Source organism: Piliocolobus tephrosceles, chromosome 7, assembly GCF_002776525.5.
Source record: "Piliocolobus tephrosceles isolate RC106 chromosome 7, ASM277652v3, whole genome shotgun sequence".
Taxonomy (NCBI): domain Eukaryota; kingdom Metazoa; phylum Chordata; class Mammalia; order Primates; family Cercopithecidae; genus Piliocolobus; species Piliocolobus tephrosceles.
This window is the reverse complement of record NC_045440.1, coordinates 40933540-40954857: the sequence shown is the minus strand read 5'-3', so window position 1 is coordinate 40954857 and position 21318 is coordinate 40933540. Positions and strand designations below refer to the sequence as shown.

General features: G+C 43.6%; 2 protein-coding genes across 8 annotated transcripts in view; one reads left to right on the top strand and one right to left on the bottom strand.

The window, feature by feature from the left end:
* Positions 1 to 8553: 8553 nt before the first annotated feature.
* Positions 8554 to 20661, bottom strand: SMIM19 (small integral membrane protein 19). 4 transcript variants are annotated; one of them, XM_023214453.2, is made up of 4 exons: positions 20615 to 20661; positions 14992 to 15129; positions 12793 to 12917; positions 8554 to 9011 (listed from the first exon to the last, which is right to left on the bottom strand). In XM_023214453.2, the coding sequence occupies exons 2-4, from the start codon at positions 15123 to 15125 to the stop codon at positions 8947 to 8949; spliced, it is 324 nt and encodes a 107-aa protein (XP_023070221.1). In that variant the 5' UTR covers positions 15126 to 15129; positions 20615 to 20661; the 3' UTR covers positions 8554 to 8946. The 4 variants fall into 4 exon arrangements, with proteins under 4 accessions (XP_023070221.1, XP_023070218.1, XP_023070219.1 ...); XM_023214450.1 differs by lacking the exon at positions 20615 to 20661 and adding an exon at positions 20098 to 20229; XM_023214451.2 differs by lacking the exon at positions 20615 to 20661 and adding an exon at positions 19437 to 20219.
* The window catches only part of SLC20A2 (solute carrier family 20 member 2), a 125320-nt gene continuing 123591 nt past the window's right edge, over positions 19590 to 21318 (top strand). The window contains exon 1 of one of the 4 annotated variants that reach the window (XM_023214448.2): positions 19590 to 19942. The gene's annotated coding sequence lies outside the window, so the exon portion shown is untranslated. Of the gene's footprint in view, positions 19943 to 20057; positions 20363 to 20397; positions 20900 to 21318 lie in introns of those variants that run through there. The other 3 variants (XM_023214446.2, XM_023214445.2, XM_023214447.2) reach the window with 3 other exon arrangements.

Below are 21318 nucleotides of genomic sequence, written 5' to 3'. Positions count from 1 at the left end.
AGTTAAGGTGTCAGGAGTGGAATCTTGGATTCACCACATCCGAGTCAAATTTTGGACACCCCTGAGGAACCTGCGGGACCGTCAGCTCAGGAGTCCCAAGATCAGCCAGACCAGCCTCGCTACACCCGCGAACTGTTGGAGGACTTGCATCTCCTATTTCGGAAGGAAACATCCCAGACTGAAGAGGCTCCTACCACTGATCCTGAAGAAAAACCCCATCCTCCTTAAAAAAGATAAGTGAAAACCTACATAATCTTTATCTTTAACACCTCTCCTTGCCCCTTTAATGGAATCCTTTTACTATTTCATCATATTATTAAGCAGCATACTAACCATACTCTTTGTGACAGGACTATATACTGTAGCTCCTGCCAGGATGAAAACAAAATAGAACACAGGGAGCCACTCAGTTTGCTCCCAAGACCCCTTTCCAGCCACTCACCAGAGCTACCTTGGGAAGTACCCTAGCAGTATGGGAAAATGAAAACAACACATTCACACACCTTTTTAACATACACAACCAGTTCTGTCTACCCAGCCAAGGTATATTCTTATGTGGAATGTCAACCTATATCTGCCTCCCCACTAACTGGACAGGCACCTGCACCTTAGTCTTTCTAAGTCCCAACATTAACATTGTCCCAGGAAATCAGACCCTATCAGTACCCCTCAAAGCTTAAGTCCGTCAGCACAGAGCCATACAACTAATACCCCTACTTATACGGTTGGGAATGGCTACTACTACAACAACCAGAATAGCCAGTTTGTCTACTTCATTATCCTACTACCCACACACTCTCAAAGGATTTCTCAGTTTGTAAGAAATAATGAAATCTATCCTTACTCTACAATCCCAAATAGACTTTCTGGGAGCAGTGACTCTCCAAAACCACCGAGGCCTAGACCTCCTCACTGCTGAGAAAGGAGGACTCTGCGCCTCTTAGGGGAAGAGTGTTGTTTTTACACTAGCCAGTCAGGGATAGTACGAGATGCTGCCCGGTGTTTACAGGAAAGGCTTCTGAAATCAGATGCCTTTCAAACTCCTATACCAACCTCTGGAGTTGGGCAACATGGCTTCTCCACTTTCTAGGTCCCATGGCAGCCATCTTGCTATTACTTGCCTTCAGGCCCTGTATTTTTAACCTCTTTGTCAAATTTGTTTCCTCTAGGATCGAGGCGATCAAGCTACAGATGGTCTTACAAATGGAACCCCAAATGAGCTCAACTAACAGCTTCTACCAAGGACTCCTGGACCAACCTGCTAGCCCTTTCACTGGCCTAGAGAGTTCCCCTCTGGAGGACACTACAACTGCAGGGCCCCTTCTTCACCCCTATCCAGCAGGAAGTAGCTAGAGCAGTCATCGCCCAATTCCCAATAGCAGTTGGGGTGTCCTGTTTAGAGGGGGGCTTGAGAGGTGAAGCCAGCTGGGCTTATGGGTCAGGTGGGGACTTGGAGAACTTTTCTGTCTAGCTAAAGGATTGTAAACACTCCAGTCAGCACTCTGTGTCTAGCTAAAGGTTTGTAAATGCACCAATCAGCACTCTGTAAAATGGACCAATCAGCAGGATGTGGGCGGGACCAAATAAAGGAATAAAAGCTGGCCACCTGAGCCAGCAGAAGCAACCTGCTCGGGTCCCCTTCCATGCTATGGAAGCTTTGTTCTTTCGTTCTTCACAATAAATCTTGCTGCTGCTCATTCTTTGGGTCCGTACTACCTTTAAGAGCTGTAATACTCACTGTGGAGGTCTGCAACTTCACTCCTGAAGTCAGTGAGACCACGAACCCACTAGAAGGAAGAAACTCCAGACACATCTGAACATCTGAAGGAACAAACTCCGGACACACCATCTTTAAGAACTGTAACACTCACCATGAGGGTCCGCAGCTTCATTCTTGAAGTCAATGAGACCAAGAACCCACCAGAAGGAACCAATTCTGGACACATTCTATGTTCCTGTCTCAAGGGGATAAGACAATAGAGTTGACAGCCCTGTTTTAAATGGATTCAAAACTGTAAAATCACTTTTTTTTGAGAAGGAGTTTTGCTCTTGTGGCCCAGGCTGGAGTGCAATGGGGCGATCTCGGCTCACTGCAACCTCTGCCTCCCGGGTTCAAGTGATCCTCCTGCCTTAGCCTCCTGAGTAGCTGGGATTACAGGCCTGCACCACCAAGCCCAGTTAATTTTGTATTTTTAGTACAGAGGGGGTTTTTCCATGTTGGTCAGGCTGGTCTCAAACTCTAGACCTTAGGGGATCCTCCCATCTTGACTTCCCAAAGTGCTGGGATTACAGGCGTGAGCCACTGTACCTGGCCAGAATCACTTTATTTTTATTTTATTTTTTTAGGAGTTCCAGTGCATTTAATAATTTTTATGGGGAACAGTTGACACTCTGATTGCTAATGTTTAAGATGATAGAGGAGGGCCAGGAGCGATGGCTCACACCTATAATCCCAGCACTTTGGGAGGCTGGGGTAGGTGGATCACCTGAGATCAATGGAGACCAGCCTGACCAACATGATGAAACCCCATCTCTATTAAAAATGCAAAAAAGGGTGTGGTGGCGCACATCTGTAATCCCAGCTACACAGGAGACTAAGGCAGGAGAATGGCGTGAACCCAGGAGGTGGAGGTTGCAGTAAACCGAGATTGCGGCTGCACTCCAGCCTGAGCAACAAGAGTGAAACTCTGTCTTGGGGCAGGAGGAGAAAAAAACAAAAAAAGATGATAGAGGAGAGCAGAATTGGAAATGGTGGCCAGACAAGAAGGCGAAGTTTAGTTAATTGCTTACATGATGTGACTTCAGAAGCCATAAACACTTTCTTATCTCTAAAAATTACCACTGCTCTCTAATGTCTAAAAACTTCATTTCCCTCCTACTGAAATCTCTCTGTTAAAATGCAGACCAAACACCCTGTAAGTGTAACGCTTTGACTGTTATCAGTCATCTAGACTTTTGTGGAAGTGTGTTTTAGATTCCTTTCTGGAAGTAGATTTTGATAGGGAACAGGAGGATATTAGATACTATGGGACTAAGTAGAGAATAAAGAAGCATAAGCTTGTCTAAGTTAGATACCTCGCCTGTTTTTCAATTTTACTGATGATTGGTATGAGAGGAAAAACAAAACCTGGTTAAATAAGAAATGGATTCATAAATGCTTTTTCTATAAATTAATAAACTTCAAGCTTATAGAAAAAGTTATTCCAGTGCAAGAAATTCCTACATGCTTTTGATCCCCACTTGGTAAAAGCCCCACTTGCTCCATCCATGTCTCTCCTCATCTGTTCACTCATATGCCTGTAGTTTGCTGAGAACTGACTTTCTATCTGCTGTCACTTCTCTTTAGGCCAAATAGTTTCCTTTAGTATTTCTTGTAGAAAAGATCTGCTGCTGATAAATCCTTTCAATGATCATTTATCTGAAAGTATTTCGTTTCTCTAAACATTTATGTAATAGCTGCTTTAAAGTTCTTATCTGTTGGCTGGGTACAGTAGGTAGCACATGTGCCTGTAATGCTAGCAATTTGGGAGGCTGAGGTGGGCAGATGGCTTGAGTCCAGGAGTTCAAGACCAGCGTGGGCAACATGGCAAAACTCCTTCTCTACTAAAAATACAAAAAATTAGTTCAGCATGGTGGTGTGTGACTGTAGTCCCAGCTACTCAAGAGGCAGAGTTGGGAGGATCACCAGAACCCGGGAGGTCAAGGCTGCAGTGAGCTGTGATTGTGCCACTGCACCCCAGCCTGGGTGACAGAGTGAGACCCTGACTCAAAAAAATAAAAAATCAATAAAAATTAAACAAAGTTATTATCTGCCAATCCAATATCTGGGTAATTTTGAAGTCAGTTTCCATTGACTGCTTTTTCTCGGCTATGGACTGCATCGTCACATTTTTTTCTCTTTGACTATAGTCTCATTTTCCTGTTCTTTCTGTTCTCATTTTCCTGTTCTTCTCAAATTCCTGTAATTTTTTTGTTACATATTGGACATTGTGAATGATACAAAGTCTCTAGATTCTGTTATCTTTCTCTGAAAAGTGCTGATTTTTGTCCTAGCAAGCAAAATTAATTTGGCAAGACTTGAATGGCAATTCCTGTGGTGGCAGCAGCTGAAAACTGCTCAGTTCTTTCAGCTTTTTTTATGAAATGGACTTTTGCTCTGTTGCCCAGGCTGCTGGAGTGTGGTGGCACAATCTCAGCTCACTGCAACCTCAGCTTCTTTCAGCCTTTTTAGCGATTTGCTTCCTGCTAGGCTCCTGAGAGACTACAGACCATAGTTCAAGGATCAGCCAAAAACTTGCCCAAATTTACATGCAGTTCTTCTGTGGTTCACTTCTTTCTGGGATGTCCTGTCCTTGTCATCTCTCCAGAGTCCCTGAGCTCTGTCCTCAGAGACCGTGGCTTTCTGCCTGCGCTCCCCCATAGTCCTGAGCTGTGGACTGGGAAATGCCTTCAGGCAAAAAACTGTAGAAATGAGAATCTCAACCGGTGCCCTTCTCTTAAAGGTCATCTTTCTTCTGGTTTGTCTACATAGAGTTACTTCCAAATAGTTGTTGGGGGTGGGGGTGGGGGGTTGTTTCATTATGTTTTTCGAGATGGAGTCATTCCCTAACGCCCAGGCTGGAGTGTAGTGGTGCGATCTCGGCTCACTGCAACCTCTGCCTCCCGGGTTCAAGCAAGTCTCCTGTCTAGGCATCCTGAGTAGGTGGGACTCCAGGTGTGTGATTTTTGTATTATTAGTAGAGATGGGGTTTCACCATATTGGCCAGGCTGGTCTCGAACCCCTGACCTCGTGATCCACCTACCTTGGCCTCCCAAAGTGCTGGGATTACAGGAATGAGCCACCGCACCTAGCCCAAATAGTTGTTTTCTAAACATTTTGTCCTGAACTTATTGTCACTATCTCCAAGAGTTAGTCTGACACAATTACTCTGCCATTATCAGAAGTGGAGACTACACTTTTAAAAAACACACATAAAAAAAATCACCTCTATAAATTTACAAGTAAATTAATTAATTCAACAAGTAGTTATTGAGCATTTACTTTGGGCTAGTTAGGTGCTAGAAATCCTTTCAGATATAAAGAATTATGTAAAACTAAAGTCAACTTGAATGGGCCTGGTTCTTTAGACTTCAAAATAAAGATGTTATTCGAGACATTACAATCCCTTCTCCCTACCCACTAAAGGAATACCATGTACATTTACTTGTTTTCTCATAGACATTTTACACTTACGTGGTTCATTTTCTCAAGAAATTCTGATTGCTGAGCCCAAAAGCATTTTGCAGTTAACACCACCAAATCAGCTGTAGTTAAACATTCTCAATTTCCTTTGACTAGTTTGAATTTTGTCAAAATATATATTCATAAAAACCCCAGAGATAGAGCCACTCTTTCCTAACAGTGAGACCTCTGTCACTTCTCCATTTGGAAGAAAAGAAACTCTGGAGCTAGAAATATCACCCTGAAGGAGGTAAAAGCACAGTGCTCCTTCAGCATCAAAACCGGCGCCAGGGAGGGGCCTCCCCTTTGACTTACCCCACCTTCCAATCTGGATTGTGAAATGTTACAAACCTCCACAAATGGTCTTAGATTTTTTACTATATCTAAATAAAATAAAGGTAAGGCTGGATGCAGTGGCTCATACCTATAATCTCACTTTGGAAGGCCGAGGTGGGTGGATCACCTGAGTTCGAGACCAGCCTGGCCAATATGGCGAAACCCCATCTCTATGAAAACTATACAAATTAGCCCAGTGTGGTGGCACATGCCAGTAATCCCACCTACTCAGGAGGCTGAGGCAGGAGAATCACTTGAACCCGGGAGGCAGAGGTTGCAGTGAGCCGAGATGGTGCCACTGCACTCCAGCCTGGATGACAGAGTGAGACTCCGTCTCAAATAAAATAAAATGAAAGTAGCGGTTTCATTAGTATAAGGTCCAATGCTGAATGCCACTTATTTGGGGTTAGAGGTCAAAGAAAGTTTGCATGTCTGTTATGATGTGTAGGGTTCACCACTTTAGTTCTGAGTTCCTCATTCCCATTCTTAAATCCTCATTCAAGACCTGTCTCACTCACAGGCTTATGGGAGGATAAAGAGGGATGTAAATGGGAGAGGTGGGACATTTTTCCTGCTTTATAGCTTTGTCTAAGTTTGGCTCTGGCTTCATTAAGGAGCCAAGTGGGAAGTACAGGAGCACCAGCCCCTGGCCTCTGGTCCTCACTATTGTGAACATGTTGGAGGTTAGCTCAGTGCCCTTCCTATTTCTGTTAGTTTTCTGGCACCTCTTATTCTAGTTCTGCTATTAGAATAGCCTATGGAAGAGGATCACATACAGCAAGCACGGGGGAAACACTCTAGAACCAACCATTGAATGAATTACTTGGCTCTATACAATGTTCTTTTGTTCCTTCTCCCTTTATTTTCTAGGTTAAATTTATTCTTATATTATCTTAACATCTGAAACTATTTTTTATTACTATTTTATCTTACTTTTTAGTGAACACTTAAAATACTTCTGATGTTACAGCAGTTTTACCATAAACCTTGCATGTCATTTTCCGATGAATCATGAGTAACTCAACCAGACACAGCGTGAGGTCAACAGCAAACATCTGTGCCCTTGGAGACGGCCTTCTCCCCTTCACGCAGCTGCCTGGCATCAGCTAAACAGCCAGTTATTTAACACACTCAAGCTGTGCACCAGGGCAGACTGACCAGTGCTTACCGCTGAATATCTTACACATTAAAAAGTGAAGATGAAACCAGAAGAATACAAGGGTTAATTACTAGCTTATTAGTCGTTCCATTTTTCTTCCAAAGAAAACAGTTCCGTTGAGCCTCAGGTGGATGTTGGGTAGAAGCAGGACAGCCAGACAGTGCTGCTTCGAAGTGTGGTTGCAGGGCTTGCATTCTCCCCAGTTCAGCTGTTGAAGCAGGGAATAGACTTCAAAGCCAGCTTGCTGTTGTTCCTGCCAGTGGGGTGTGTGCAATTCCCATCGGTTCGCTTTAAGGAAAAAACGGAGAGGAATTCACCTCTCACTTACCAGGGTTTGATGCTCATCAAACAATCTACTAGTTTGTAGTTATGACCATCTCTATCTAGCAGACACAAAGAAAACAATTCATTTCATTGTGTGACTTATATTTATTTATGTACATTAATTTTACAAATCTGAGACAGCCAGTTTGTGTAATTTGTGGAGATTGTGCCACATGTCAGTGACAAGTAAACCACTCCTACTGCTGATTAAATTCGCTCATGGAAATATACAGTAGTTCTCCTAGGCAAAGGCAAGTTTTGAAGATTGTCCCCTTGCTGTTCTGCTACTACAACCCATAATTACAACTGTTTACAATCCTTTAGTCAGATTTAAATTCGATATATAGGCAGTGCGCTCAAACTCCTTTGTGAGTTAAGAATTATTCTATTTGGTCAATTCACTTTGTACAATACATACACTTTTGAACAACACATTCTTTAAAGTAAGTGCGATTTCCCTGAATGATTTTATTTGATCTAAACCTTAATTTTCACTTAAAATGTATATTTTATTTCACAATAAGGGGAAAAGGAAATAATACTTGAAGTCATTATTAACTTTTTTTTCTGAGACGAAGTCTTGCTCTGTCGCCTAGGCTGGAATGCAGTGGCATGATCTCAGCTCATTGCAACCTCCACCTCTCAGATTCACACAATTCTGCCTCAGCCTCCTGAGTGGCTGGGATTACAGGTGCAAGCCAGCACACCCTTCTAATTTTGTATTTTTAGTAGAGATGGGGTTTAACCATGTTGGCCAGGCTGGTCTCCAACTCCTGACTTCATGATCCTCCCACCTTGGCCTCCCAAAGTGCTGGGATTTCAGGCATGAGCCACCGTGCCCAGCCAACTAACTCTTATAATTGAAAATAGCTCTAGTTCAAAAATGGATTCTTTTGACTTACGTGGACAATTAAACTTCCCCACTACTACCCAGTCAGTTTTTATTTAAATAAATATGAAAAATTAGGTAAAAACATTTCATTGTATAGTACAGAACGAGAAAAGATATGAAGCTCTTTGGGAAAGCTTAGCATGCCAAGTAACCAGACGGCAACATTCGCCAGTGGTAGTACTATTACCACAGAGTTGCCAACGCCAATATAGAGGCATCCATTTATTCAACAGCAGGGGCCCAGTATGGCCTAAAGTAGAGCTACCTGCTGGAAATGAAACTGGGGGATAAAAACAAACTCGCTCCTGGGAGCATAATGAGGAAAAAGTCTAGTTATAGAAAGCTTTTAAAATTAGCACAGGAGAATGCATCATGATGTAGAAAGGACAGTCCACCATACAAGTTCTGAAGAAGCAAAGATCATTAATTAAAGAGCTGTTAACAGCATATTTAGGAGGCTGCAGCAGGAGAATCGCTTAAACCTGGGAGGTAGAAGTTGCAGTGAGCAGAGATCGTGCCACTGCACTCCAGCCTGGGCAACAGACTCTGTCTCCAAAAAAAAAGAGCTGTTAACAATAAATTAATGTTATTGATCTGATCTGATACTTATCACTCACAGAATACAATCGAACAGGAAGTTATTCCAATGGTTGCATTTTTATTTTTCAACGGCATAAACTCCAGGATTCCCGCTTCCCAAGATGTGTTTTTATTTCTCACTGATTTTATCCTGAAGGAATCACAGGTCTTTGCAAGGTCAAGTCACCATCGCTGGTTACATATATCTTGGATATGTGCAGGCTCCCTGTGTCAAGGCCTTTTGAACCATTTGTATTTACCTAACAATGACTTGGAGATGCAATTTAAAAAAGCAAAACAAGCACAAAACAATTGGGGAAAAGTCACAAGTAAAATAATTTTATGCAGACAGAAATGTTTTTAAAGCTGTTCACGATTTAGTAGAAAGAATCAGGAGCTTGCAACAATGACTTCTGTTGCTCATTTTCTGAGGCTTCATTCCAATGAGAGCTGCACACTGTCAGCTTGGTTTTGTGGCTGCTGATAGTCGTACTTTCTTGCTATTCACAAAAACAACAAGAAAAAGAAGAGATAAAATTAATAAAACTGCAAAATGATTACTACTTAGTATCATTAAATTACAGTCAAGTCATGATTCTCAAAAAAGAATTAGTTTTTGTTTGTTTGTTTCAGAGATAGAGTCTCCCTCTGATGCCCAGGCTGTGGTGCAGTGGCACAATCACAGCTCACTGCAGCTTCAACCTATTGGGCTCAAGCAATCCTCCCACCTCAGCTTCCCAGGTAGCTGAGACCACAGACAGACACCACCACACCCAGCTAATTTTGTATTTTTTTGCAGAGATGGGGTCTCGCCATATTGCCCAGGCTGGTCTTGAACTCCTGGCCTCAAGAGATCCTCTCGCCTCGGCCTCTTAAAGTGCTGGGATTACAGATATGAGCCACTGCACCCGGCTAAGTAATTAGTCTAGAATTAAAACAATTTTGTTTCTTTGGAAAAGATGTATTACACTTCATGATCCTCTAATTTCTCAACACTGCTGATGCCAATTTTTATATGTTTATTATTATTCATGTATCAGGATTATTCAGAGCTTTAAAATATAAACATTAAGCTATTAAAACTTCAAAATTATATTTTTGAGACAGTATCTCACTCTGTCACCAAGGTTGGAGTGCAGTGGCACAATCATGGCTCACTGCTGCTTCGACCTCCCAGGCTCAAACAATCCTGCCACCTCAGCCTCCCAAGTAGCTGAGACTACTGCCTGATATCACCACGCCTAGCTAATTTTTTGTATTTTTAGTAGAGACAGGGTTTCACCATGTTGCCCAGGCTGGTCTTGAACTCCTGGGCTCAAACGATCATTCTGCCTTGGCCTCCCAAAGTGCTGGGATTATAGGTGTGAGCCATCATGCCTGATCTAAGCTATTAAAATTAATGTTTTGTAATTTCTTCCTTTATTACCTGTCATTTCCATCTTAAAGTTAATAATAATGCTTTTGTCCACACCATAAGGAATTGGACTATATTTTAACTTATAAATCTAACAGGCTTATTGTTGATTAAACATATAATGTCTTCAATATAAACTAGAAGAAAATTAAATATGCAATTCTGTCTTCTTTTTGTACTTCTAAGAAATGTTGATTGAAGAAAAACTGTCTTAACCTGAAACTAGAGAAAATACATGGCTAAAAGTCTTTGTGTCATCCAATGCTTAGCTTTAAAACTTTCAATCTCTTCTGAGTTCTTCTTGTTTTTTTGAGACGGAGTCTCACTCTGTTGCCCAGGCTGGAGCGCAGTGGTGCAATCTGGGCTCACTGCAAGCTCTGCCTCCTGGGTTCACACCAATCTCCTGCCTCAGCCTCCCGAGTAGCTGGGACTACAGGTGCCCGCCACCCCGCCCTGCTCATTTTTTGTATTTTTAGTAGAGATGGGTTTTCACTGTGTTAGCCAGGATGGTCTTGATCTCCTGACCTCGTGATCTACCCGCCTTGGCCTCCCAAAGCGCTGAGATTACAGGGGTGAGCCACCGCGCCTGGCCAATCTCTTCTAAATTTTTCACTAGCCAATAAGGAGATATTATTTGTTTATGCTACTCAGGGTAGATTCAGATTTTTGTAGCCAAAAGCGTACAACTTCGGGAGTCTTCTATTTAAAAAAAGAATTCTGTTGCCTGTTTCTTCTGGAAGCACTAGACTCTGTCAGGACACGATATGTCACGAGCACTAAGGACCCTTTATGCTGGGATTCATTATATGCTGGGATTCATTAAATGTGCAAATCCACACATGTTCTCACTGCTTATAAGCATAATGGCTCCCAAAGATGTCCATATCTTGTCCCATAATCTGTGCCTATGTTACCTCACAGGACAAAAGGGACTCTGAAGATGTGATTAAGGTAGGGACCTTGACATGGGGAGATGACTCTGGATTATCTGCCCAATATAATCAGATGGGCCCTTAAAATTACAGAGTTTTTTTCCTGCCTAAGTTCTGAGAGAAGGAGATGTGGACATGAAATAGTCAGAAAGATGCAATGCTTTGCAGATGGAGGAAGGGACTGTGACCCAAGGAGTGTGGATGGCCCTGAGAAGCTGTAGGAGGCAAAGACAGGGATTTTCCTTAGAGGCTCTAGAATTACAGAACCATGCAGTTAGCACAGTACAGCTGCTGTGGAGCTTCTAACCCACAGAACTGTAAGACAACATGTTCGTGTGGTTTAAGCCACTACATTTGTGGTAATTCGTTACAGCAGCAAAAGAAAACTAATACACCTTGCAAACAGAAATTCGAATCAATTTTATTTTATATCATTCCCATCAAAAAAGAAATAAACTGTGGATTTATAATGTATCTGCTGTGTTACTGAGCATATTACTGACAGTGGATAACTTGTTTTGCATATGTGTCAATAAAAACTTAGTTCTTTACTCAGAATTTTTCATACAGAGCTCCTGGCTCTGTACTCTTTTTTTTTTTTTTTTAATTAAATGAAGTTTCACTCTTGTTGCCCAGGCTGGAGTGTAATGGCGTGATCTCGACTCACTGCAACCTCTGCCTCCTGGGTTCAAGCAATTCTCCTGCCTCAGCCTCCTAAGTAGTTGGGATTACAGGTGCCCACCACCACGTCCAGCTAATTTTTGTACTTTTAGTAAAGATGGGGTTTCACCACATTGGCTGGCTGGTCTCGAACTCCTGACCTCAAGTGATTCGCCCGTCTCAGCCTCCCAAAGTGCTAGGATTACAGGCGTGAGCCACCATGCCTGGTCCCAGGCTCTGTACTTTTTTTTTTTTTTTTTTTTTAGCAATACTTATGTTTCTTTAAAAGAATTTTTTTAATGTGGTAAAATACACATAACATAAACTTTACCGTTTTAACCATTTTTAAGTGTACAGTTCAGTGGTATTACATGTACTCACATTGCTGTGACCATCACCACCATCTATCCACAGAGCTCTTCTCATCATCCCCAGCTGAACTCTGGACCCATTAAACTTCCTATTCCCCTCTCCTGCAGCCCCTGGCAACCACCATTCTACTTTGTATGTCTATGATTTGCCTCACGTAAATGAAATAATCCAATACTTGTTCTGTTGTGACTGGCTTATTTCACTTAGGATACCATCTTCGAGGTTCATTCACGTGTAGCGTGTCAGAATGGACTTTCTTTTTTTCTTTTTTTGAGACGGAGTCTTGCTCTGTCACCCAGGCTAGAGTCCAGTGGCATGATCTCAGGTCACTGCAACCTCCGCCTCCCGGGTTCAACCGATTCTCCTGCCTCAGCCTCCCGAGTAGCTGGGATTACAGGCACCCACCAATGCACCCAGCTAATTTTTGTATTTTTGGTAGAGACAGGGTTTCGCCATCTTGGCCAGCCTGGTCTTGAACTCCTGACCTTGTGATTCACCCACCTCGGTCTCCCAAAGTGCTGAGATTGTAGGTGTGAGCCACCACTCCCAGCCAGAATGTCCTTCCTTTTAAGGGCTGAATAACATTCTATTGTACGCACCACACTTTGTTTATTCATTCATCTGCTGAGGACGTGTGGGTGATTTCCACCTTTTGACTATAGTGAATAATGCTGCTATGTTGAATTAAGTTATATGCCTTATTTTGAGCCAGTATCATATGCAAATGGCATAAAATACAAAAGGAACAAAGGATAAGTATCTGAAAAGCATATTAAACATCTAAAAAAAGTACTAAGTTTTCATCACTTACGATTTCTAATAACATTTTGCTAAATGAACTCAATTCCAGAAAATCTATTTTAAACATGCATATGTGTATCTTTCAGCACAGAATACACTTACAAATGGAATACATTTCCAGTTGTTGTCTCAAACGGATCTTGCTTATTGTGTCATAAAAGTTGGGCTCTGACAAAGTTTCCTCTGTAGGTGGCACGCTGAATATCCTCATAATTCTCCTTTTGTTCCTAAACACAAAATCCATGCAGAAGAGATGTTTGTATTAATGTCTATAGAGTTGTAATATGCTTATGATCCTGGTCATCAGAAGCTGTGGCAAAAGGACTTAAATGACAACAAGCCCATTTTACTTTCTCTTTTGTCTTTGAGAGCTGCTTCCTTGGCTCAAAGTATTATTTCTTTCACTAAAAAGTATGAAGCTGTAAGTGAGAAAAGTAAGTAGCTGAACACATCCAATTAACACAACAAAGTGAAGTTCCTCCATTGTGATTCTCCTCAATCCCCAAAAGCCAAATATCCTACGAGAAAATCACAAACAAGAGAACAGCTGATTTTTCCTCCCTTTCACATCATCCAGATAAAGCTAAATGACTGGGCTGGAGAAAAAACTGAATGTGAGCAGACCTTAATTTTAGAAAGTAATGAATAAACGTATTTCTTAAATACAATAGCATGGCCTTAGTGGAGACATCTTTTTAAAATTAAGAACAGCGTGCCTCTGCTTTTAAAAGAAACATGGGGAGGCAGTGGTGGCTTAGAGGAAAGTGGTCACCTGCCAGGTGATCAGTGATGGTCAGGGAGCCTCCTCTCACCACCCCTAGAGTTCATGAGCCAACAGGCCAGCTGCTCCAGGAGGGTTCAGCTGAGATCTGGGCGCAAGTGGGGGCTCTGAATAATTCCTCAGGCCAAACTGAAATTATTTCTGGATTACTAACTACCTTGAACTCTCGAATGCCTTTTTACCTTGGGAGAGGATACCTGTAAAGCATGTGTCTGCGGAAGTATCCAAATCTAACACTGCTCTTCCTCTTTTTAAAGCATCCCCGCACCTCCCCTTTTACTGTACTTCTGGGAAAGGAGCCAGGGAATGTGGAAAAGCAATTAAATTAAGCTACAACATCTGGAATTAAGGCAGGAAATATTCATTGAAGATTTACACTCTAAGGCACACCAAGGACCCAAAGGTAAAAGACAAAAAAGACATGTTTGTGGAATGGACAAACAAGTAATCAGATAAGACTAACGCTGTTTAATAAGTGCTATGATACAGTCATGCACAAAAAACAAGGAAAAGCTTATACTGGCTGAAGGGAGATTTGCTGAATACATAGGAGTCAGTGTTTCTGCATTCAGGGACTTAAGCCAAAACAATGTGCTCAATGAAGGGTGACAATGAACCCAGGCTGGATGATAAAATTGGGCTATATCAGAAATTACAGAATTCAGAGTTTAGTGCAGCTGGCCTGGGGGCTAAGAGTGGTACTTACCTCTCCATTGCTTAAAGCAATGGATGTTTTTCTTTTTGTTTTTGTGACGGAGTCTTACTTTATCGCCCAGGCTGGAGTGCAGCGGCACGATCTTGGCTCACTGCATCCTCTTCCTAGGTTCAAGTAATTCTCCTGCCTCAGCTTCCCAAGTAGCTGGGATTACAGGCTGGCGCCATCACGCCCAGCTAATTTTTGTATTTTTAGTAGAGACGGGGTTTCATCATGTTGGCCAGGCTGGTCTTGAACTCCTGACCTCAGGAGATCCACCTGCCTCAGCCTCCCAAAGTGCTGGGATTACAGGTGTGAGTCACCATGTCTGGTCAGTAATGGGGTTTTCAGAGCCAAACCTTGGCCACCAATGCTTGAGACCAGAGTAGATAGTGTCTTTCAGCACTAGAACAAAAATTATAATGAAATTTATTTTATTTATTTATTTTTTGAGGTGGAGTCTCGCTCTGTCACCAGGCTGGAGTGCAGTGGTGCGATCTCGGCTCACGGCAACCTCCAACTCCCTGGTTCAAGTGATTCTCCTGCCTCAGCCTCCCAAGTAGCTGGGATTACAGGTACGTGCCACCACGTCCAGCTACTTTTTGTATTTTTAGTAGAGACAGGGTTTCACCATGTTGGCCAGGATTGTCTCAATTTCCTGACCTCGTGATCCGCCCACCTTGCCCTCCCAAAGTGCTGGGATTACAGGTGTGAGCCACTGCGCCCAGCCTGATGCAATTACTTTTACATATTCATTTCACATTTCTTAAACTTGCAAAACTTGTATATGCACAGTTTTTATCTACCCTGAGAAACAAAAATTTACCTTTTGGCATACATGAAGAGACCGAAGCTAACAAGGATAACTATCAAGTAAACATTGGTGGCTTCATTCCAGGCTTCGTGAACAGTATAATCAATAGAACCATCGTCACCCATCACTCCATAACCCCCAGCCATGGGGCTGTAAGAGAGAAAAGAAAGTAGGGTTTCTTTTAATTAATAATGGTAGCACTGTCTGGAGAAGGGTTGGCAAACATATGGCCTACTGGCCAAATCCAGTCCACTGCCTGTTTGTGTGCGGCCCATGAGCCAAGAATGGGATTTACATTTCTAAGTGGCACATTTTAAATGGTGCAGTTGGCCCTCTCTATCTGACAGTTCTGCATCCGCATAATCAACCGTGAAAGGAAAATATTTGCAAAACAAAAATACAAATTTAAAAAAATACATTATACCAACTATTAACATAGCATTTACATTGTACTAGGTATTATAAGTGCTTAGAGATGATTTAAAGTACACAGAGGATGTGCTTAGGTTATATGCAAATACTATGCCATTTTATATCGGGACTTGGGCATCTATGGATTTTGATATCTGAGGGGGTCCCGGCACCAATCTCCCGAATACCAAGGACTGCACCTACACAATATTGATTTTGTTTCAAAGTCCACAAAACCTAAAATATTTACAATCTGGCCCCTTAAGAAACTTGGGATAAAAAATAATATTACTAAAAGGACTGAGCTTGAAATGTTATTGCAGCTTCCAAATTGTAACACCCAGAGGAAAGTAACAGAATACTTTAAAACAGAGACTTCGCTGGTGCCTGTAATCTCAGCACTCTGGGAGGCCGAGGTGGGCGATCACCTGAGGTCAGGAGTTCAAGACCAGTCTGGCTAACATGGTGAAACCCTGTTTCTACTAAAAATACAAAAAAATTAGCTGGGCATGATGGCAGGTGCCTGTATTTCCAGTTACCCAGGAGGATAAGGCAGAAGAATCGCTTGAACCTGGGAGGCGGAGGTTGCAGTGAGCCGAGACTGCAGCCTGGGTGACAGAGTGGGACTCTATTCAAAAAACAAAAACAAAAAACACAGAGACTCAACACCTGGCTGTGCTGCTACAAAAGTGTTGCACAGCAGCCTAGCAAGGATGTGACAGTCAGAACATGGCTCTCTCACCCTGCATGCCTCCCATACTGGGAAAGGTTTGGAGCTTTATCTAGTTTTGGCCTGCTGGACAAATTTGGTTGAAAGCAGCTATGGGATGAAAAGATACATTTTGCTATTGACACAGCTGTGACATCTACCCTAGGAAATGCATTCTTTGGACATTCCCACAGAAAGTTAGAGTGGTCACAGCAAGTGCATCAAACAGCAAGTAAAAGTAATGACTTCTTTGTGTTTGAGAAGCTCACTGAATTTTTCCTTAAAGAGAAAGTTCCTCCCTTGTGTTGGGACATAAAAGGTAAGTCTAAGTGAAATGACCTAATACGTAAAGAAAATCCAGAAGTATTGTTTTAGACACTCTATATACAGGAGAAAAATGGACAAATATAGGTGATAGCTGCACTGTAGTTTCTGAGAATCAGTCATTTTCTAATACCAAGAAAAAGAGTCTAAAAAGTTGTTCGGTGATTTTTTCTACGCTGCCTACAATAATGAAGGCATTGCAAAAATTCTTCCCCTAAAATGTCTTGCAGGAGTCCATGCTGTAAGCCTCCAAAGTGTTCATTAGTGTAGATTTGGCCAGCTAGTTAATATATATGTACTGAGGGCAGAGTTCTTTCTTCTAGCTTGCCTCTATATAAGAAGAATGCATTCTAACTGGTGTGAGATGGTATCTCATTGTGGTTTTGATTTGCATTCTCTGATGGCGGCACTATTCACAATAGCAAAGACTTGGAATCAACCCAAATGTCCATCAGTGACAGACTGGATTAAGAAAATGTGGCACATATACACCATGGAATACTATGCAGCCATAAAAAAGGATGAGTCTGCGTCCTTTGTAGGGACATGGATGCAGCTGGAAACCATCATTCTTAGCAAACTATCACAAGAAGAGAAAACTAAACACCGCATGTTCTCACTCATAGGTGGGAACTGAACAATGAGCTCACTTGGACTCGGGAAGGGGAACATCACACAATGGGGCCTATCATGGGATGGGGGGAGGGATTGCATTGGGGAGTTATACCTGATATAAATGATGAATTGATGGGTGCTGACGAGTTGATGGGTGCAGCACACCAACATGGCACATGTATGCATATGTAACAAACCTGCACGTTATGCACATGTACCCTAGAACTTAAAGTATAATAAAAAAAAAAAAAAAAAGAAGAATGCAGTTTCAGGAGAGGTCTGTTCCTAAGCCACGTGGCATGTTTTTGCCTTTCTGACAACTTGTCTTTGTCAGAAGTTTGGGGACATAATGTACTCCTTTAGAATAAAGTGAGTATCATGAACAGCCATTTAACTTCAACTCTTCACACTGAAGGCAGGAGTGATTTCACGAAAATAACTATGGGTGTCTGCTGAATATAAAGATTGGTCTCGTGAAAATTAGCCAGGAACAATAAAAACAGAACTTAAATTGTAAACATTTGTAGATGCACTATCTAAATATTATTTAAACACTAGACTATACCCAATTCCTAGATACTGAAGACTGGCTGTGGATTTTTTTTGAGTGAGAGGTACAGAGGTATTTGGCATATTGACAGTTTGAATTCTTATTCCTCAAAACTAAATTCCAGAGTTCCTCTGAATGTAACTTTATGGTTTATAGTAAGTAATCAGCCTACTTTAGACATGGAAACTTTTGGAAGCCCAGACACTATAACTGTCTGTATAATTTATGGAATCTCAAACTTCGTTGGTGCCAAAGTGTAAAATAGCAACCACCACCACCGTGTTTGGCAAAAAAAAGATGACTTTATGTGTCTTGATTTGAGATGCTGCAGAAGCCCCAGGACAATTATGCAGCAAGGGAGGCAGCTTTCAGGATTGAGTGTTATTAACAAATTAGGCAAGAAACAGGGAGCCATACAGCACTGGCCACTAGAACATTTCATGGGTGTCATTTATCTGACAAATTATAAAATGTTTCCTATTTTCTAATGACAAAATGGATCAGAATCAGGTTAATTTCTTGCTTTAATTTTTCGCAAGATTCTGGTAATGTGCCACATGAAATGTATATACATGTACCACAGTAAATGGTATATTCCTACTCAAAGCGCTACTTCCTCCTGCCCCAAATATGCAGGTCTTTAATTACACTTAGGAAAAAATTTCCAATTACTGCTGACACAGAACGGTAAAATTTTAACGTGAATTATACAACCTATATTATACAACATGATTGGTATGTCATGAGGTCACTCTTCTGTGCTTCCAGGGACATGCACTTCAGTTATTTTTAGGAGTGTAGTTGTGAAAGATTTGCAGAGGGGAGGCCTTTCCCTCCCAGTCCTCAATCATGATCAATGGCATGACTTTGTAAGGCTGCCAGGAGTAAGGAGTGCTCTGGTCCTGAGTCACAGTACAGACCCACAGCCCACATGCAGCCTGAACTATGACCCCGTCCCCTCCTTCTCGGCATGCCATAGTGTAACCAAGTGTACACACATACACCTGTTGCACGCTTACTGCATACCACCACAGCCTTCCTCTGGAATCTAAAGCAAGATACCTTTTTTCACATTTTCCTGTAATGTAATGCTTGAACTATTTCAGTAAGGAGAGGCTAGGATGGGCTGAATTAAGTTCCAAGTAAATATGTGTATCTAAGTTGCCAATATATGACAACTAGGAGTTGGTTTTAGGTTGCCAAACTTTTAGGATGAGAACTACGTTTTCTTTCTTTCTTTTTTTTTTAAAAAAACAGGGTCTCGCTCTGCCACCCAGGCTGGAGGGCAGTGGTGCGATCTCGGCTCACTGCAGCCTCCACCTCCCGGAATTGAGGGATTCTCCTGCCTCAGCCTCCCAGGTAGTTGGGAATACAGGCAAGTGCTACCATGCCTGGATAATTTTTTTTTTTTGTTTTTTAAAGTCGGGGGAGTGGGGGTCCTCTCACTATACTGCCCAGGCTGGTTTCAAAACTCCTGAGCTCAGGCAATCTGCCCGCCTCAGCCTCCCAAAGTGCTGGATTACAGGCGTGAGCCACCATGCCCAGCCAAGAACTACTTCTAGGGACTAGGTCACTGTATCATAAGCTTTAAAATCTGTGTCGTGATTTTGGGTTCCTCATGCCACGTCTAGGTGGTTCTAAAACTGACCACCGCTTGTCATCGTGCATTCATGTTACCATTTTTGTCTCTCACTTAGAACTTTGTTATTTTGATACAAATTCACATTGGAACCACTTAGTTCCTAGAGTCCCTTACAACAAAATCCTCTGCATCAATAAATGGGATTTCTTTCTCTCATTCCTCTGAAACACTAAAGGCTTGGCATCCTGAAGGAGAAGGGTACATACAAGCTCACAGGCCTTCACCCAACATCGAGGAAAGCAATTCACAGGTGCTGGGCAGTCCACAGAGTCACTGAATCATCCCAACAACCCTGCTGGGCGGCACTAAAGCTCCATTTTACAGGAAAAGAAGCTGGGGTGGCGGCAGTGGTTATATAACTTGCCCAAAGCCACACGGGCCAGGGCGTGGAGCTGTTACACACACGACTCCCAAACCTGAACTCTTCCAGCCTTGGCCCCGATCCTGCGAGACCTGCTCCTTCCGGAAGAAAGTCAAGTGGAGCAGGGAGAAAATGTAATCCTCTCCCAGGAAGCTGCCCGGGTCCCGGGGCGGCCAGGCTCTAGGGACGTTTCCGCCGCCCGCAGGCTGCGCGTGATTCAGCCTCAACCCTCCCGCTGAGCCCCCGCCGCCCTGGCAGATGGGCCGCTGCGACTGGGCCGTGTGCGCTTCCGGAAGCGGGCGACTGGCTGCTCCACGCGACGCCGAGGAGCTCCGCTCCTGGACCGGGCAGGTGCTCCGAGCTTCGGGGACCGCACGGGACCTGGGGCGGGCGGGCGGCGACCCCCCCTTACTCCCGCGTCCGGGGCGGGGCGGGCGGCGCGGGGCGGGGCCGGGTGACGCGGCCCCGCCGGGGACTGGGAGGCGCGGGGACGCGGGGCCACTCACGCTGCCAGCTCCGGAGGCGGCACGTGGGCAGCGCTGCTCTGCTCCGGGGCTCTTTTCTCCCGGAGTCGGGGCCGGGCGCGCGGGAACCGGTTACCGAGCGGACCTGGACGCCCTCTGCCTTCGTCATTTCCTGCCGGCCGATCGGTTTCCGGATGAAACGAGGAGTCAGGTCTTTTTTTTTTTTTTTTTTTCCCCCCCTCTTTCCCTTTTTCAGTTTTTTGAGCCGGAGAGACGCAGCTGCGGTCCCGGTGCCGCCCCCGGGCGCGTGAGTGGAGCCGGGCTCCTTTCCCCTCCCCCGCCGCGACCCCCGCCCGGGCTGCGCGCGCCGCTCCCCGCAAGCCCCCGGCCCGGACTCCCGGGCTCCCGCGGGTGGGGGCCGGGCTGGCGGGCGCCGGCGGGGCTAGAGGCGGCGGCGGGTTGCGTGCCCCCCGCCTGCTGGCCCACGTGGACCTGGCCGTCGCTTGCCGTGCGGCGCCTTTGCGAAAACTCGACGGAAGTGTCAGGGACCCGGCATTACCTGCGAATGCCCGGCGCCTCCTGCTCCGCTGTGCGCGCGTGGGGCGGGACTCGGCGGGGGAGGGGTCGTGTATGTTGTCCCACCTGGCGCGATGAAGCTGGGCAGCGCAGAGGATTTCTTTTTTGGTCTTGAGGGCATAGAGTCCCTTTTCATATTCACGTGTACTCTTAAGAAAGCGTCTGTTATCCAAACTGGCTTTCCATTTTCCCCGTCCTAAATGGTGCGTGGCTGACACCGTAGTGTTTTCAAAACTGGATTTGGCCAGGATGCTATAGCATTGTCAGTGTAAGTGCCTTTTGGCTATTTTTATTTAATTGTGTAGTGACTTGACAGAAGTGTTTCCCAGCTTGACATAGGTAATGAATTTGCATAGGATTTCAGCATCAGTATGGAAGTGATCGGATGTCAGTGGTTGGTGCCACCTTGCAAATAAATGGCCACTGGTCCACGTAGTTCGTCTTTACAATACATTTTGAGCAAGTTCTCTAGGACCAGCTGACTGGTAATTATAAGTCACAGGAAACCCTGCAGAGGTGAGAGCTAACATTGAACACTTAACAAGTTTTCTATTCTTTGTTTCATCTGTTACAGTTAAACTCACTTTTGTCTAGGGTAAGACCATTACTTCACGCAATAACATACTAGCTTAGTGTACGGTGTTTATATGTATTTATATATAGTGTATATATAATCATATATATATA

Coding starts and splice junctions, on each gene's coding strand:
- SMIM19 (XM_023214453.2), bottom strand. CDS start 15,125: ATGGCTGGGGGTTATGGAGTGATGGGTGACGATGGTTCTATTGATTAT. Junction 12,918..14,991: donor CTCTTCATGTATGCCAAAAG/GTAAATTTTTGT, acceptor TTTTGTGTTTAG/GAACAAAAGGAGAATTATGA. Junction 9,012..12,792: donor ACTGGAAATGTATTCCATTT/GTAAGTGTATTC, acceptor TTTTGTGAATAG/CAAGAAAGTACGACTATCAG.